This window comes from Onychostruthus taczanowskii, unplaced genomic scaffold, assembly GCF_017590055.1.
Source record: "Onychostruthus taczanowskii isolate IOZ18803 unplaced genomic scaffold, ASM1759005v1 scaffold29, whole genome shotgun sequence".
NCBI classification, from domain to species: Eukaryota; Metazoa; Chordata; class Aves; order Passeriformes; family Passeridae; genus Onychostruthus; species Onychostruthus taczanowskii.
This window is the reverse complement of record NW_024500239.1, coordinates 7,362,983-7,382,069: the sequence shown is the minus strand read 5'-3', so window position 1 is coordinate 7,382,069 and position 19,087 is coordinate 7,362,983. Positions and strand designations below refer to the sequence as shown.

Sequence of the window (19,087 nt, the reverse complement as noted above, 5' to 3'; positions counted from 1 at the left end):
ACCAGCCCATCATGGAAAAAACAGCCAATCTGGGAGCGGCCTCCGCAGCACAAAGGGGTAGCAGGAGGCCAAGGGTTTGTTTCCTCAATAATATAGGAACAGATGCAGAAGAAAGATGATAGGAGGGAGCTCATTACCTTGCTAATGTGGAACTCCAGCCTTCTCATGTATCTCTCAACTGCTTTGATTTGCTGAAAGAAAGGAAAAAGCAGAGGTGAGGCACCTTTAAATAAATCAGTAAGACACTGCCACGCTAGCTCTGCTAGACCCCATGGATCTGAGATACTCCTCCTTAAAACACACAGGATTTCCTTGACCAGAATCAGTTGTCCCACCCTACTACTCTTAAGCTGCTGACAATGGAGCTCCTTTAGTTCTTTACCTAATGTATATTTTTAAATGTAAGTTTTCATTTGATGGGATATCTCTAGGTTTTTCTGATTATTAAAAAAAACAAACAAAAAACACCAAAAAAACAAAAAAAAAAAAACCCCAAACCAAAACAACAACACCAAGAACAACAAAAAAAAAAAAAAAAAAAAAAAAAACCAAAAAAAAACCAAAAAACCAAAGAAAGCAGAGCTTTTTTAGCTTAAAAAAATAATGTTTTCAGTACTTTGAAATCCCATATTAATATTGATCAGGTTTTGCCTTTCAAGATCCATTGTCTTCCTTAGCAAGCTCATTTTGAGAATAAACTCATGCTTGGCATTTTCAGACTTTCTCAGAAAATGTTTTTGAAGGACTTCTTCCACCCAAATTCTCCTGCAGGGAAAATGTATTTTCAGTTTTTCTTTCTTCAGAACTCGCAGGAGCAGGAATGAACTGGGGTTTGACCTGGATCCCCCCCAGCCCCCTGGTGCACTGCTATCAGCCCCCATCTGACTGGAGCTGGCTAAGAGAATTGTACAAGGGAATGGATTTAATGGCTGTCAGCTGACAGAAAAAGGAAGTCCCTCCTCTGCTTCCTTCCTTTCTTGCCTGGAAGGGGTCTCTCTCTGTCTGTGCCCATCCCAGAGCCAGTGTGACCTGGCAGACCTCAGAAAAAGGGTTGGTGGGGTATGTTTCACGGCAGATCAGTGAGCACACTGTGTTTGATGCTGCATTAATGGGCAATACCAGAGCCCCTTGGAAGAGGAGGGGAGTGGGACTTCTTCCTTTGAAAATGTAGGTGTTGGCGTGGCTAGCAGATCCCTCTGAGAAAGATTTCCATGTACACTGTATGGATATTGCAAAGTGAGTGTTCAAAGGAATAGCATACCTTATCTAAATCGTACAGGACTCCCTGCAACAGAGAACACAAAACTGATTAATTTTGCAACACGATAGCACCATGAGAAAGTAGTGTTTGACACTCATCAGAACACACAAACAAGACAATGGCTAGAAGGGAAGAAGAGCATCAGTGAAAATTCCCTGTATCCCACACCAATCCCTTGGCTGCTCAAGCACCTCAAGAAGGCCACTGTGCATCTACACAATGAAAAAGCACAGCACGTACCAGGCGTGAGTTTCTTTTCATGTCTTTTAACTGAGTAGTCAGCTTATCCAGCTCTGTCTGGTGAACTTCCAGGTACTCACTGCAAACACAAACCAGAGAACGATGCATGAGCTCTGCAGCACATACCAAGCTGGCTGATGACCATCCTAAAAGAAAATCTGCCTGACAAATGTCTTTCCTCACTGGATGTGTTTACAGACAAAAAACTCATTTACGTTGATCTGTCCTAAAAGCAGCTCCCTGCTGCCTTTTTGGGAATAAATAGGAGTGCACTTATTTAACTGCGTAAGAGCTCAGTGTTCTCTTTACACTGAACAACCAGTTTCAAGTAAGCTAATCTGCTGCTTAGTTTATGGGCTGGTGCCTTCCAGTCGCTACGCCTGTATCTGGCTGATTAAAGCCCTGTTATCATCCAGGATGTTATCTGGAAGGCAATACAAGCTTTTGATAGGACTCTAGGAAACTCAGGGGAAAAAAAAATCGGATGTTGAAATCCCAGAAGCTTTGGAAGCTTTTCTCAAAATGTGAATGGAAATGGGATTCTGCCTCCTATATTCCTGTTTCCCATACAAATATTTTAGACATTAAGTGTCACAATCCAGACTTCAAGAGGTGTATGTTCGTCTCTTGTGAGGAAGGATCCCTGTTTTTGTTTCTCTAGGCTCTAAAATGTCACAGAAAGCTTCAGTCAACAAGCAGGATAAAAGCTCTTACTCCAGGCCACTCTTCAGGGCTCGGTAGACCTCTTCCATCCTTTTAGGCTGGGGTTCTTTGGGCGTGGTGCTGTTCTTATGGCCCAAATTATGCATTTTCTTCACCTTTGCTTGGGGCTTCTTGAGCGCTGAGGAATTTTCAATAAAGGAGTTACACCTGCAAAATGAACATCAAAGAAGAAGAAATCCCTATAAATCATAGAAATCTCAAAGGAGCGTAGCTTGAAGAAATCTTCTGATATTATCTCTGCTAGCAAAAAATGAATCTGCTTCTGTGCCTGCCAGTTAAAGGTCTGCATTTCTTTATGGGTTAAGAATCTGAGCAGCCTGGGATATGTGCTTCCCAAGACATAAGTGCTTGGCCGAGTATGAGTCTCATCAGACATTTCTCTGTCTTACACCATGCCTGTCCTAACTCACATTAGAGAGACCATGAGAGAGCTGAGCTACATCCAGGTGCTAAACAGAAAGGGGAGCCCAGATAATCTCAGGTGCAAAGCCTGCGGGTCCTAAGGAAGATTGAGATTTGATTAAGAAAGTTTCTGGAGAACAGCATCACACCACAGGTCTTGAGTATGGAGTGTAGGCCAAAGTGAGGACAGCTGTGCTGCACACAGGTGCCTCTTCAGGGACTGTGCTGGTGGGTAGGTCAGCATCTAACAACCATCATTGACTTGGGCTGACAATGGGAGGCCCTTTTCCTGCTGTTACTCCTCAATTGCTAACTGGTGGTCTGGCACTGGGAGACTACACAAATTAAAATCAATAGTAAAGTAGTCTTTGGGAGAATCCAGGACTGCATGGCTTGGGCATGACTGTCTCAAAGCCCTAAGTCCTGTGTAGCTAAGGGGCAGTGCACAGAAAGGCTCCGCAGCCAAGTTCAAGGAAACAGCTTTGTTTTGGATTTGTAGTTGTGCAGCAATGAGAAAACTGCCTTTTAGGCAGCAGTGGTCTTAAAAAGGAGGTGATGTCAAGTGTATCATGTGCAGTGTTCCTGCACATTTCACATGTTGAAAAGATCACTGCATAAGTTAAAATGGTTCTCTGAAACTCTCTCACAGCTCTGAGGCATGTGAGGAAGCCCTGCATTAATGGGGGAGAGGCAAACAGGCAGAGGGTTACAGCTTAGTTATACAAAAAATATATAGAGACATTTTAGCCTAGGACACTTGGTTTGGCAGAGAGTCAGAGAGAAAGAAGTCCTCTCTCACCTCCTTTCCCCCTTCATCCCCGTAAGTCCAGAACTCCCTTACAGCCTGATTTTGAAATTACCCTTAGAGAGCAAGGGCACTTGCCTGGACCGTCTTTCCTGAAGCCCGCTGAAGCCAGCAAAGGACTGACTTCTAATAATCCCATTAGGACCTCCTGGAGAGAATGAATGTGATCCTATTGACATGATGTCAGGGAGCCTCGGAGATATTCCTGAAAAACAACAGAAAGCATGTCACTGAGGGTGGAATTACAGTAAAAGGCAGGCAGTGAGGCCAGACAGCCTGGTGTCCATCCATGATATTAAGGGGTACCTGAACCCCACGAGGGGCTGCAAGCCAGGGCACAAATCTGTTTGCATTTCCAAATGATCCCCACTCAAAACCAAAACAATCCTATTTTAACTCCTGACTTCCAGCCCAGGGTCAACTGAAAAATGTACCAGAGACACAAAGAGGGTCTGGATGCAGGACTAGAAACCAGATACTTCAATGTGACAATCCCAACGCCATTCCCAACTTCTGCCATGCCTGGCATGCTTCACCCCCAGCCCCAGTGTCCCCATCTGTCCTGGGAACTATTATGGGAGCATGCAGAGCTCTTAGGAGGCACTCACCATCACTGCAAAGTGTGATTATACACAGTAATAATTTTTAAAAGGATTGATACATCATGAATGCCCTGCAGCTCCCCTTTGATCCTTGCTCCCATGGCTGTTCAGCCCAGGGGCTGCTGACAAGGAAGACATGGTGGGTATGTGTGCAGCCATGACATGCCGTGATGAGAGGGATGCCCTCCACCGTGAAGAGAGAGGAGTAAACAAGCTGCAGGCACTGTATGCTCTGCATTTCATGTGTCTGGGGCGGGGGGGTGCTCAGCAGGGAGGAAGCCCTTGCCCTCTGTGTGCTCATTTCCAATGCCCAGCTTGGCATCTGCACTAAACTAGGATGATTTCAATCCATCCACAAAGAAATAGTAGAGAAGTGCTACAGTTCACAGCAGCTCTATCTGCTGCCACAAGGGAAAAGGGGGATGCCTTTATCTTCCTTTTCTCCTTAATCCACTGTTTTTCTTGTCTCTGCCCTCGGCAGACAATTAAATTGATTTTTCTGCTGGCTTGGTTTTGTGCTGCTCTGGTAACAGGAATGGCCCCACCAATTTGTGAGGAGCACCACGGCCAACACAGGCCAGGCAGCAGGGCAGGAAGCAGGAGGAAAATGGGGATGCTGGAGAAGAGGGGGCTGGTCAGTGGGTGCTGCCAGACACAGCTCCCCCATCCTGCAGGACCCGTCCTCCCCCTGCCTCCATCCTTCCTGGGATGTCAGTTCAGCTGATGACACCACTGTGCTGTGAAATGGACTGAGAAACTAGGCCAGCTTAAAAATAATCTGACAGAAAATGAAAAAGAGGGGTTTTAGCAGTTCTTTTCCATCTATTTTAAAAGCTGGACCCAGCCTGCCCCATGGCCCCAGTTCATTTCACTGCAGTAGCCAGGCTGAGGGATGAGCTTGGCAATGAAGCAGGATGGTATGGCAGGGGCTGGAGCTGCCTGCAGGCAATGGAGCTGATGCTCTGTGAAACTCTGACCTACAGGGCTGAGGGGTGACAGCAAGTCTAAACCGCCCTCTCATCCCCACAGGTCAGGAATGACTGCGAGTGCCCAATAAAACAGCCATTTGTGAAAGCCAGAGATCTACAGTGTGAGCCTTCACAACTGAACATATTTATTAATGATAAGCACCGGAGCTACGTGGTGCTTGCATGGCAAACATTCACTGCAGAAAGCAAATATGTGGGGAAACATTGTGCACTGCTCAGTTATATTTAATTTGGAGCATTAAACTGGGCAAATACAAGTACTCTTTGGTGTGGCAGTAGGTGCCACGGCAAACCACTGTTTCTCTTTGGAGAAGATTGCATTGCCCAAGGAGCAGCTTTGTCAGGAATATTTCTGCAAGAACTCTGCCAGAAACACTTCTTCCAGTCCCAGCATTGCCAGCACTACTGCTAATGAGACATTTTCTCCATTGCACAACCCAACCAGAGTACATCTTCCTGTTTTGGAAGTGAGGGCTGTCCCCCTGACTGAACAGACTCAGAGATACCACACGGGGTGCAGTCAAAGACGGGGTGCAGTCAAAGATGGTTTTCTCCTCCCCTGTGGTCAGCAGGTAATGGCATTTCACCATTCGTGTTCCTGTCTAGCCCAGATGCAGCCCACTCAGCTCGGGGCTCAGAGAGTTTAACTACAGCAAGGATAAACCCCTGGGACGCAGACGCTGCTCTCAGGCAGAGGACCATGAGCACCTCTATTGGGCAGAAACCCACAGAAAGGGGAGAGCATGGAGGAGCAGAGACGCTCTGGAGTAGCTGCTCCTCACAAACTCAAAAGATGCCACAGTTAGGATGCACTTTGTCTAACTCACACAGGGATAAACATACTCCAGCCACAGCTGGAGGTACTTGAGTCTTTGGTCAATGAGAGCCCAAATTTGGCTCTGTACTCATCCCTACATGCATGAGGCTCTCTGCACACCTCTGCAAGGCTGAGCTGTGCTCAGGCTTGCTGACACCTGGCACAGCACTTGCAAGAAGGCATTTTGCAGCTTCCAGGGTCAAACCTCACATCCCTATAGGTGGTACAGAGTTTCCCTGTGCCAGCTTATGCTAACAGCTCAAACTCCACAGAGAGCCACCTCCTGCAAGATAGAGTGGAAATCACCCAACCACAGTATTCTGGGGTCTGCACAGCAAGTTCCCTTTGGGTTTGCAAATAATCTTTAGACAATTAGGCTGCAATCTGCATGCTCCCATACAAGGATTTGCATTAAAAATCTGGTCCAGAGTGCCAAGGAGCAGAAAGAAAATCCCTTGCAAGTGTTCAATAATTGCATGGCTTGACAGGATGATTAACACACACACCCTGACAACATCTGGAGACCTAGGAGGAGCTAAACAACACTGACAGTCAGAAAAGATTTAGTAGCATAAACATCAACCATTCCTCAAAAAATAAGAGAGAGAAAACAAAACTTGAAGTTGGGTGCTAATCACAACCACAAATTAGATTCAAAACTGTCGTGAAAATGCTAGCATCTTCTGCATGATGGCTCTTCTCTATTAATATGAAGAGAACAGGCTTTCACTCTGAATAGAATCTTAGTGTCCAAATCTGACTGTGCAGAAACACTGGAACTGTTTTGATTTTCTTTTCCTTTGGGCAACCTTAAAAAATAAATAATCTTGGAAAAGGAATGTACTTATTTATTTTCTTTATTTTGCTCAAGCACTCAGATGGCTTTGAAAGGCTTTTGTAGCTAAGACTTTCCCCAAGATACCAGAAAAAATGTGCAAGAAGTGCAATTGAAATGCAAATTGAAGACCTGCCTGGAGCTACTTTTGCTTTGCTTTTGCATAAAATGGTCAGAACTCACAGCCCAGATAGGCTTGTGGCCTCTCCCTATATATTATATATAATCTTGGTGAATAATGTATGTTTAATTTCTGTACAGAACAAAACTGAGATAAAAGGAGGGAACAGTCAGAACTGGTAAAATCTCCCACTTCTGTTCAGTTATTTTCCATTGGTCAGGTTAAAGGTTGACTCTGTTGTACCAACACCATCTGTTCTTAAGACTTAAACTAATATTCATAATACAACATCTCAGACACTTCCAACTAACCTCATAAAATTGCAGACTCTGCATCAGCCCCTTGGCCCAAATTCCCAGAGACAATGGCTGCATATGGGCACTGCATTGATGGATTATTAATGATATCCATCTTGCAAATACACTTTGAGTGATGAGTATCTGTCATGTTGTTGTGACACCCTCTGTTGAGAGGGCTTTCTTTTCCTGCCTCTTAAACCATTCACAGGTCTCTCTGCTATCAACTACATAAGCCTACCTCTGAATTTAATAATGCAGCTGTATGCATGGGTGCAGTTAGTATAATTTCAGTAAGGCTCAGCCCATGAGGACTCACCCAGATCTTTTACTGCCCTGATGGGTATCCCCACAGCTGAACACTGCTAAGGGCATTCTGGTGCTACACCAAGGGAGTGATCAAGTTTCTCAGTCTACATTTAGTAGTTATGTAATATAATGCTACTGTCTTCTACATGCAGTATAAATTTTGCTCTCAATATAATGCCAGTTGCACATCTAAAATGATATTAAATGCTTCTGTGATTTGAGAGATCCACTTCAGCAGTGGATATAATGACAACACTTACACTTTTAAATCTATATAGTTAATGAACCAGGGATGTTTCATCTTAAAAAGACACCAGTCTCCTTAGTACAAGCATGCTCTGTGTAGAAGTATAATTAATATAATTAGTACTGCCCATGCTAAGTGCACAGCATGGGCAACAGCAGTTGAATGATGAGCCCATCAGTGAGTCAAGGGATAAGGTGAAATCCTATCAGTACTCCTCTGCCCTATTCGCTGACAGCTTGCAGCACAGAATTGCAGATAATTGATGATGTCTCTGTCCCCAGGGAAATAAAAGTCCCCTCACTCAGCTCTTCTTTCAGTCTGGAAATAGGGAAACAGCTGAGCCTGAGCTAATGAGTGGGGAAGGGACAATCACTTCCACAGGGCTGCTCTCTCTTCATCACCCTCAGCACAGTCCTCTACCTCCCACAGTACCAAAATATTTGATAAACAGTGTTTGATTCAAGCTAAGAGGGGAAAATCAGGCTGAAACATATTTGCTAAATCTCGCCTAACTTTTGCACAGCCTTTTTTTCTTTGCTTCTTCCCCATGACCAGTTTGGAGATGTATTTTTTGCTCACCACATGACAAGGGGAAGTCGGTTTTGCTAGACATGTGCTAACAACCATGTAAAGCTGCAATATACAGTGGTGATGGTGCTCTTGATTCCTCCTGTTCTCTCCTTGTAGCAGCTACAGTTATGGCTCCAGGTCTAGAATTTGCTGTAAGGTGTAAGGGAGCTGTCTGCAGCTGAGGCTTCAAGGACACTTTGGGATTATGTATAATCGCTGATTAAATGGGAAAGTGGGATAGGACTGAGTGACTGAAAGCATCCCTGCTCATCCTTTCTTCCTGTATTATTTTCTTGTGTCACATGGTTCAAAGTCCGTTCTGGATCTAAGGAGAGGTAATCCTTGCAGTGAGATGGTTTGTATGTTGATCTATGATGGCCTGCAGGCTGCCTGTTAAAAATCAAGTGATAATTATCTAGGTTAAGGTGAGCTGAGGGGGTCCATTAACTAATGTGAGTGGATGGCTACAAAAGTCAATCAATTCTGTTTGGTGTGCTAGGAACATTGCTTACCTGCAAACCTGGTGTATGTCTGACAAATAAGACAGTATCTTTGTGACTAATGAAAGAAAAGAACATTTTCCTCTCTCATCTATGACAAGGTCTATATTCTGCTTATTGGGCTGGCAGGCCTACAAAGGAGAAAAACTTTTAAACGCAATGAGATGACATTTAGGACCATGCATCTCCCCAAAACACAAACACAATAAGGGAAGGAACTGTCCTCCAAAACAGCCAATTCTTTCTGCTTTGCACTCATAAATCCAAGGAGCATAATGCAATTCTAAACTTACACATGCTCAGCTCACTGCCAAGGTCATTCAGTGCACTTTCAATGCATGCCACTTGCTTTTGTTGCCTAAGTCTAGTAAATTTTAGTATTTATTTTCCAACTTCTTCCTTCTGATTTAGCTGAATCACTTTGGCAATACAAGGCCAGCATGGCTAGTAGCCCAAATAACCACCTGGAATTTATGATTTCCATGTTCCCTAGGCTCCCAGAAGGTACAGAGGCATGCATCTTGGATGAGAAAGCAGACATCCTTTTGGGTTTTTTAACATAAAAATTTGACAGTGCTATGTGGGTAAGAGTGCTCAGGAGCATTATAAAAACTTTCACAAGAAATTTAATTCTTGCACAAGAGTTTTTACACTTTCAGTACAAAAACTCTTCAGCATGAGTGAGCAGATTCATAATTTCTGTATGTGTCAGGATGATTTCTGTGGGGTGGGGGTCTCCTGGAAGCACCGGTAGAAAGGTGTATTTTGTTGGTCACTCAATTACACAAATTACAATCTTCATGGCACATTTTATGCTCCCAGTGATTGGGCTGCTCCTCCCTTGTACAGGGCAGCATTTGCTAGAACTGCACAGACATGCAAGCTCCATCTGAAGAACTATTCTTGGTTGCCAGAACAAAATCATGTGCGTTTGTTCCACCCAAGTCCAAGGCTTAGAGATATTCCTAAATAGCAGCATATGGCTACACCAACAAACACACGTCCCAAGCCTACATCAGCTGGTGAAAGGCCAGCACACCCGTGAGCTCCACACATTAATTTTAGCGTACAGAACGAGCCACGTGGGCTTACCCACACGGCTGAAGAGCAGTGCTGCACAGAGAAAGAGCTGCAGCTGAGATGGAGCCCCCTCCTTCAAACGAGACATGTGGGAGCACATGGGACACGCTTGGGTGGGCATCAAAGCCTTTGGCAGCCACAGCACAGGAAGGGAAACGTCTGCCCTGCCTCTTGCAGCAACAAGAATCTTAGCTGAGCCCACTGCAGCTCATCCTGCTCTCGCTGAGGTGGTCTCTTCCCTCACCATGCACATCCTGGGCACTGATTATCCAGCAGGATAATAAGCCTTCCTCTCTGAAGGCTTGAGCACACTTCTCACTGATGACTTTATGTTCATCAGGGACACCTAGAGTGATTCTTGTGTTAGTTGTATTTCAATACCTTCAATTTGGGTGGATTTGGTTCTTACAATGCACAAAGAAATGTTTATGCAACTGATGCATCTTTTATAGCTCTTAAGCCCACAGCTGGGAGCTTTACTTTTTAATGCAGAAATCCCCACAAGTGAGCACAAGGTGCCATTACCTGTTTCTAATAAATGAAAATGTAGTATTTCAGTATCAAATTTCAGCTTTTGTTTCAAATAGTATTAAGCCTTAGGAAAAGGATTAATAGCATGACTTGTACTTTATGGTCTCATTTCTGTAAGAACATTTTAAATGTTGCATGTAAGGGCATTTTCAATTCAAATGTTACAGTATTTGCTAGCTCATCACTAGACACCCTGACCAGAAATACAAATTGTCTACCATCTGGAACAACCCTTTGTTCTTCTGCTCCTCCTACCCAAAGGAGATGATGTACATGAACTTTTTATTGCACAAAAAGCAATAGTAACAGTAAGAAGAAAGCTAACAGTCCAGGTCAAGAGCAAAATGGTAAAGTAGATATGGATGTAAATGCATAGAACCTGATAGCTGATGGTCCCATTGCAATATAGCTCCATATATTCAGTAAGTCATCTCTCACACCAGTCTAGGTACCAAAGTCAGTGTGAGGACTTTGCATTTCATTTTATTTTTATAGTAAAACATGCCTTTGGCTCTAATTCTCATCACCTCACTAGAACACAGAAATAAGGATTGGCAGTGGCTCAGGCGAAAGCAGCACTCTTTTTGTCTCATACCACAGTTAGCCTTCTTCCTCCCCTTTTTGCAGCTACTCCTTCAGTGCAATGCCCCCATTTCTCCGTTTTTGTTGCCAGGGAGCCTCTGCTTAACCTCCCCTCAGAGAAAGACCTACAACTGCACCTTCCCCTTGGTATAGCTGAAAACCTAAGGAGAGGGAAATGCAAATGAGTTATTTCACTGCAATAAACCCAAGGAAAATAAATTTGATCCTAAATGGCTCTGCACACAACAGATGGGTTCACGGCAGCTGACCTCCTTTTTTTTTTTTCAGTTCCAACATTTATTTCACACTGGTGGATGGGGTGAGCATGCGCAGGAGCACACATGGAGCCCTCCCTATTCTTGCTCCCTAAAGCGTTAGAGACATAGGGCAATCATATTCAGCTGGCATTAGCATAAATAAGCAAAATTTGGTCTTGTACTTATGAGTGTGGCTGAGGGATCAGAATCTGACCATCTAATTACATTTGACATTCATTCATCTCAAACCCACCCCAGTATGCAGAATTATCTTTGATTAGAAGTCAACTCTAATTCTACTTATCACTGATAATTCTTCATATCAATGTGAGATTTAATTAAAAATGAAGTCCCACTGCCGTTCAAGCACTGGCAAATAATCTAAAGAAAAAGCACTTCTGAAACCCAATTGAGAACAATCCTCTCATGCTTTAAATCCACCTTGCACAAAATCCCTAACAAGGGGTTCAGCAGAGAGGCCTCACCACACAATTAACCACACTGTCATTCTGGCAGCACTGCACACTCATAAAAGTGCAAGATTTTGGGCAGCTCTGTTATCTATCCCTGCATTAGGAGATAAACTACAAGGACCAATCTTGTGAGCGGTAGTCAGACTAGCAGGATGCAAAACAGGTTGTGGGAACTCCTCCAGCCAGGAACAGCCTGGCTACTTCACCTCTTTTAGCATATGCCTGGTTCACCACAGATGTTGGGCGCAATTTTAATTTCTTAGCTCAGATCACAAAAAGTGATCAACTTATTGCCCATTTTGGCAAGTATTAGTATTAGGGGAGGCCTAGGAACCCGTGAGTGCTGCAGGTGGTCTCCCTTGACCCTTACTGACTAGCAGTAACATCTGGAGTAACAAGCCCAGGAGTAACATCAGAGCACAAGACAGCCCTGATGTCAATAGCTGCAGCTCCAGAGGGAGTCCTTTGGCAAAATCCATGATGAATCTGAGCAGTGACCTAAATTTGCATGTCAAGTGTAAGCAGCACAGAGTGGCTTCACTTTCTCACACTGTGCAAGGAATGAATATAAGTCTTCTTCATGATAGGAGAAAAAAGCAATGGCTAGCAAAGTTGTCCTTGAAAATGCTGTTTTCTTTAATTAAATTGCACCAATATTTTTCCTGTTTTGCAACCCTCATTTAATGCAGATGGTAGCAGCATGGGCAAGGACAGCAAGCCGAGGAGACCATTTCTTTGCATCTGCAGAAAAGTAAATGCATCAAGTAAACACATGCAGGATGGTTTGGGTAACCAATGGGCTGCTCTAGAGATTGTTTTCCCTCAGCCAAGACAGACAAACTAGCTGCACTTGGTATCCACTCCAGGTATGCTCTAATATAAGCATGAGTGAGCTAAATTAAACAAGTAAGACAGGCTTTTCATCCCTGAAAGGAAAGTAAAACATCATTGTTGTCAAATCCTTTCAGCCACTAATGAGATACAAACGCTTTGCTGCTCCTCTTTAAATACATGGGATTAGGGTGACTTAAAACTCCGTGGATGGTTTATATGATCATTCTATTTCCAGGACTGTCGTAATGGCACACTGCTCACTAAAATACTGTTGAAGATACACTGTTACATGTCCTAGGATGAAGATCTTTAAAGCTGGATGTTCTTCTCCCAGACATGAGCATTGCAGAAACGCATTTATTTAATCTTTTTGACACCTTACAAGTGTGGCCACTTAAAGAGCATTTCCATAAAAGTCCTGTGTTACTTCATTTACATTTGGCTACAGCATCTGTCTGAAGCTCTCTTCCAGTACATCAAGTAGCTGAACACTGTCCATGCGCAATCAAGAATGGCTGTCTGCTCTGATGCAAATCGCTTGTCTCTTGGCTTCAGTTAATTTTCAAATTCAAAACTTCAGTCTTCTTACATACATGACTTTAAGAAATTTTATTTAAAGTTATGGCAGAGTTTATTATTCTCTTGGCTACAGTATTTTAAGATTTAAAAACCTCTTGAAGGCACAGGATATAAGAGTACATATCTAATACCATGACACTTCTTCCAAAACACCATTTTCTCTGGTCAGGATCATTAAAGGATCTGGAAGAAGCATCTGAAAGAGGATAAAGGGGTAAGGGTCTATGCTAGGGTCCCTCTTGGAAAAATCTTGTGCTAGTGACACTGGTGGTGGAAAAAGAGGTCTGATGACTAATAGGGCAGCTGAGCAAAACAGAAAAGGTGATTGCTATGTGCAGACTGCCAGAAGACCCAGCTATCTTAACCCTGTCCCACACAGTTATCTTATATCAGGTATCCACAAAAAGAACAGAACAGCTTTATAGACACACAAGTGTTTACAGGATCCACTTGAAAAAAATATCTAGAGTTTTAGGCAGACCTTCTCTCCTTGCCACCACTTTCTGAAACCACATTTCATTTCAACACTTACCAAGATGACTCAACAATGTGCAACTGGAGCCCAGAAAGCCAGCAATATTCTGTGCTGCATCAAAAGCAACATGGGCAGTAGGGTGAGGGACACTGCCCCTCTGCTCTGGTAGGGCCCCATGTCAAGTACTGCATCCATGTCTGGGGCCCTCAGCACAGGAAAGACACGGACATGCTGGAGTGAGTCCTGAGGAGGGCCACAGAGATTATCAGAGGGATGGAGCACTTCTCCTTCAAAGACAGGCTGAGAGAGTTGGGGTTGTTCAGCTGGCAAAGAGAAGGCTCCAGAGAGACTGGATTGTAGCCTTTCAGTACTTGAAGGGGGCTCACAAGAAAGATGGGGACAAACTTCTCAGCAGGCCCTGCAGTAACAGGACAAGGGGCAATCTTTTATAACTAAAAGAGGGTAGGTTTAGACTAGATACAAGGAAGAAATTAGTTACAATGGGGGCGTTGAAACACTGGAACATCTACAACAGAGCGGCTGCAGATGCTCCATTCCTGGAAACATTTGAGGTTGACTTGGACTGGACACTGAGCAAACCTGGTCTCCTTGAAGGTGATCATGATAAAGGTAGGATTGGAACTAGATGGCCCTTAAAGGTCCCTTCTAACACAAATCATTTTACAACTCTGAGTTTCTCAGCACAGAAAAGCTGTTCCCTCTTGACTCTGCAATGACTTTCTGCTCCTTGGGGCAAAGGAAGTTACGCTGAACAGTCACTGGCACAGCTCTGGTTTGGGCCAGATAGGGCTTTCTTAAACAACTGCTCTGCATATTTTGGGAAACACGGACCAAGCATCATTCCCAAAGCAGTCTAGATGTATTTTCCTCCTCTGAAAGGCAGGGGAGCTTAATGCCACAGATATAGGCTGGTCTGTGCCGGGTGCTGTTCCTGCCCAAAACATTCGAAAATGCCTGTAGTTTACTGTCACAAAGCCAGTGCAAACTTGATTAAACCCTTAAATGTACATCATGTAGATCTAGTCAGGGTTAATTCGTAAATTTGTAGTGGACATTAAAAAAAGCCAAATCCTGAATTTAAAATGCCATATGCTCCCGCTATGCTATAGCATTAGTTACCATTTGACTTTTCTAGACACAGAGACATTACAGATAAACTGAGCATGAACTGAAAAGATCTGACAGTGCTTTTTGTCACTGAACTAAAAGGTAATTATCTTGTGTAACTTTTCATGGCACAAATTAAGGCAGTGCATCTTGGCAGATCCCTGCTATTCCACAGTATGCCATTTAAAAGAAAGACCTACTGGGGCCATTGCAGACTAATGACAAGCTTTTAGGAATGACCCATAGCTTGTCCTCTGCTGCCCTTCCTTTCTTCTTTCCTTCTCTGTTGATTTCTGCATTTTCCAATTCGTGTCATATTAACAGACCATCATTAAGGATATAGGAAAAGGAGTATATAATGGCTTTTCATGAGGATGGAAAATTATTTTGCCCCATTGCCAATGGAGGCAATTGTCTTCCTCAGCTGGTGGCTGCGTGACATGCCCACAAGAAATACAGTGCCTGGAGGAACCCTACAGGGTTCAGTTTAAGATAGGAGCTGCTACACTGGATCCACTGCTGCCACCTTTTCTACTAGGAAGGAAGATTATTTTCTTTTTAAGGGTAGAACAAGGAGAGAATGGGAAAAAAGCGACCTTTTGCTGGTTAACTGGATATGAAAAGCCATCTAACCTTTAGAAAAACTTGCCTGAAAACTTCTGTTTTCAGCATAGGGCATGGAAATCAAATGTATTGAAAGCACTTCCAGTCCAGCACCTGCATGACGGAACAAGACTTTGCAGTCCAGCTGTCATCTGGGAGATGACGACAACATCTCCCTCTGATTTCAAAGAAAGCAGAACCCTAGTTTATGCAGGCAGAATTTTAAGCTGATTATTCTCTGGCCTCAGCTGAGTCTTAGCATTTTTAATATAGCTTTGGTTTGGTTTTGTGTAGCACAGATGACTTACTGCAGTGAGCAACTCCAGCTCCTGGCTTTATTAATCTGAACATCTAATAAACTAAACATTCTTCTCTGTTTATTTTAGCAAACATCTCTTCTTATACACAAGATTTTGTGTATATCCAAGTAGAGGTGACCTGCAAGTGTAACACTGAATGCAAAGTCTCATGGATATAAGAGCACCTCACAGCCAACTTTCCCAATGCCACCAGCACCTCTTTGTGAAAACTCAAGTCCTTCTTTGAACTAACAGAACACTGTTTTGTAGATGTACTGAATGAGACAAGGAAAGGGCAGTCAGTCATGCAGGGCAACACATTACACACTTAATTGAGCATTGGCAACAGCACTGTCACCCACTGACGTGCCTATATGGCTGGGAAAGTGCACAGGTCGCTGCCATGATTAAGTGATGCTTACAGGGGTGACCAGAGAAAAAGGCATGTCCATACCCAAGGAGACTCACTAGCCAAAGACTTCTTGCAGGGTTATTACTGCACAAAGCTGTAACATACACCATTACTTCTGTACTGCAGTTAAAAAATTTTAAAACCAAGCATTTTAAAATTAAATACTAACAGAGGATGTTAAGCTGCTTAATTATGGAAAATACATTTTCCTTCATGTTATACAATAAGAAAATCCCTATCAGACTTTGAATACAGAGCTACACTGTCTGCCCTACCTGCCTGCAGCAGTACCACAGACCAGAGTCACCATCTCAACCTCAAGCACAAGCTGTGATCCTCAAGGCTTCTAAGGCATCCTCAAGCAGTGCATTCACTACAAGCAAAAATGTTATTCCTCTGTTCAGATTGAGACTTCTAGCAGATGCAAGGCAAATCTGACAATGAAGAAAGACACCTCATTGAGGCACAAATCAAGCATTTTTGGCTGGTCAGACAGCAAGATGTTAATTTGGGGAAAGAGAAGGGAAGCTCTGGTGTTCAACCTTGCATGGTCTGTTGCAATATGAACCTCCTACCACTATTTACAGATGTTTATTTGCCTGTCTCCTACAGATTTCACTGAAAAGCAGTTCCTTTTTTGGTCAGCTCAACTACAAATAGTAAAAGATAGGGCTAGTCTAGACTGGTGTTTTGTAGAGGCAAAAGCACAAGCTAAAACCAGAACCTTGGTGAAGACCAGATAGATTTTCTCTGCTGCAACTGCTTTTTGGAGTTAATGGATGACTAGAAGTTTTCCTGTTGATGAGGCTTTTCAGGACAAAACCATCTACGACAAATTTCTGGGCCATGCAGCTAGATGAGGTTTTTTGATTTAAAAAAAAAAAAGAAAAGGTTGATTACAGAAGGGATTATTTGAAACAGTTCTGGTGTTACTGAAGGGTTACCAGCAGGCTGCACAACCTGGAAAGCAATAACTGCTGCTGCAGCTAATCAGGCTGTTTGAGGGCCAGGACAGAGGGCAGGCTGTGAGCAGTGGGACAGCAGTAATGAGATGGTTGGCTCTGCCAGCCAAGGTCAGCTTACTGGAGGCATCAGAGACCAGAGAGCTTCTGATGCTCTAAAAAGGCTGGAAGATAAAATGTATTATTGTGACTACTTCATGTGTTGCACTGGTTCCAGGGAACTGTCAGCTTCAATTTGTTCCTCCCATTGAAAAGAAGAAAGATGCTCGCATACTTCTGTGCTAATCTGTCATTTCTTTTGTGCTGGTCGGGAAGTAAAAATTACAGGATACCCTTGCAACATAAAAAGACAAAGAAAAAGATAACTTTAGGAAAAAAGGCCAGTTACATCTTGTGTCATGCTTAGAGGACTCACTTCTTGAGTCCACTGGGTGCAAAGGCTGTATGCAAAGAATAATGCAAGGTCTGTACTTGTGGCTACCAAAAAGCAATTCAAGAATATCACAAACCTGCCCTTCTCCACACCTCCCAAATCCCAGGGGGCAGCACGTCTTGGGATTGTTGTTTGTGATCATGGCTTGGCTCCTGGAGCCTTGCGGCAGCTCCCTAATTAACCTGGATGGAACTGGGGAGGTGGAATCTTCTTTATTCCAAACAGCACCAGACCCAGCAGCAAAAATACTTCAAAGCTAGAGCTGAAGAGCAAAAATTCAAGGGATTTAACCCAAATCCCCTGGATGCAGACTTGTAGTGATAGGAGAAGGAGTAATGGTTTTAAACTATAAGAGGACAGATTTAAGCTGGACATCAGAAATTTTTTTTACAATTAAGGTGGCAAAACACTGGCACAGATTGCCCACAGGGGTGGTAGATATGCCATTTCTGGAACCATTTAAGGTCAGGTTGGACAGGTCTCTGAGGAACCTGATCTAGTTGAAGATGTCCCTGCTCAGTGCAGGGGGCTTGGACTAGATGGCCTTTAAAGGTCCCTTCCAACCTAAGCCATTCTACAATTCTGTGAAGGTTGAGAAAACTGGTGCCCAATTGCCATAAAACAAGAGCTGAAGGTTGTCTGTCCCTAGGCTGCCAAATGGGGATAATGACAATTCCCAGAGAAGATTACCTGGTACCCACTGCTTCCTTTCTCCTTGAAATACCCACCTGGAGGTTTTTCAGGTGCCAGAGCACCAGCTTTATGGGAAGGGACAGGACAGGATTAAACCAGCCCCAGGCCAGCCACACAGCCTATGTGGGTGTAGATAAGTAAGGGCATGAGCAGTGTTTGCACTGAGGAGCAGAAATAAAGCTGCAGAAGAGCTTTGGACAAGAAAATGCAGTTTCTGCTTTGATTTGGGGCATGTAGAGAAGCACAGTCATGGAGCTCAAACTGAGCTGACTGCCCAGCCTTAGCTAAGCCACTCCTGACATTAGGCAGAGAGATATAATATGATCCAGTTTATTACATCCAGGGTTGGCTTCCACTGCTGATCTCCCTCCAGCTCTCTCATGGGGAGCTGGCAAAGCCCATCCAGCCATTCCTCCTCCAGCTGCCTGGCTCCTCTGCCCACAGACTGCCCTTCTGCCTTTGCCCTGGTGTAACTGAACTGAAGAAGAGCATAGGAAACAGAGATGTTGGCAGCTTAAATTCTTATTGACTCTGTGATATGTTTAACGTGCAGCCACCATGGTTTGTAAAGTCTCTCAGGGCAAAATTGCTTCTGCTCTCAAAAGACTTCACACTTGACTTTAAATTCCAAGTGGGCCCAGCTCTTTCTCTCTGCCTCCTGAAAGGGCAAGCACATATCGGAGTCAATGCAACAATCAGTGCAAAACTAGTGGAGGGAAAAAACATTCAGTGTGTGTTCTTCCTGATTAATTTTGAAAATCTCTTACTATGAAACTTCTTTAGCAACCTCCCTTTCAGAAAATCAGCAGGCACTGTAAGCTGAGTGAACAAAACAATGACCTCCAAGCTCCTGCTAAGTGAGAAAATAACCATTTTTTCCCCCCTCCCATTTTGTTAATGGAGTCATCCAGGAACCACACAGCTTCAAAGTGATGTGACAGGCTTCTATCCGATACGAATACACATCCCAGCCCTCTCTAACAAGCCCGTGCCAGGAGCGTGTGTTCAGGCATTGCTGTCCTCACTTCC

At 43.8% G+C, this 19,087-nt stretch overlaps 1 protein-coding gene across 4 annotated transcripts in view; it reads right to left on the bottom strand.

Moving 5' to 3' along the window:
- RIPOR2 (RHO family interacting cell polarization regulator 2) overlaps positions 1-19,087 on the bottom strand; it is a 68,998-nt gene that overhangs the window by 30,589 nt on the left and 19,322 nt on the right. For all 4 annotated transcript variants that reach the window (XM_041408172.1, XM_041408174.1, XM_041408171.1 and 1 more), the window contains exons 2-6: positions 3,510-3,636; positions 2,216-2,371; positions 1,502-1,580; positions 1,262-1,285; positions 138-191 (exon numbers count right to left, since the gene is read on the bottom strand). In XM_041408172.1, coding sequence (XP_041264106.1) covers positions 138-191; positions 1,262-1,285; positions 1,502-1,580; positions 2,216-2,371; positions 3,510-3,636 — 440 coding nt within the window. The remainder of the gene's footprint in view (positions 1-137; positions 192-1,261; positions 1,286-1,501; positions 1,581-2,215; positions 2,372-3,509; positions 3,637-19,087) is intronic.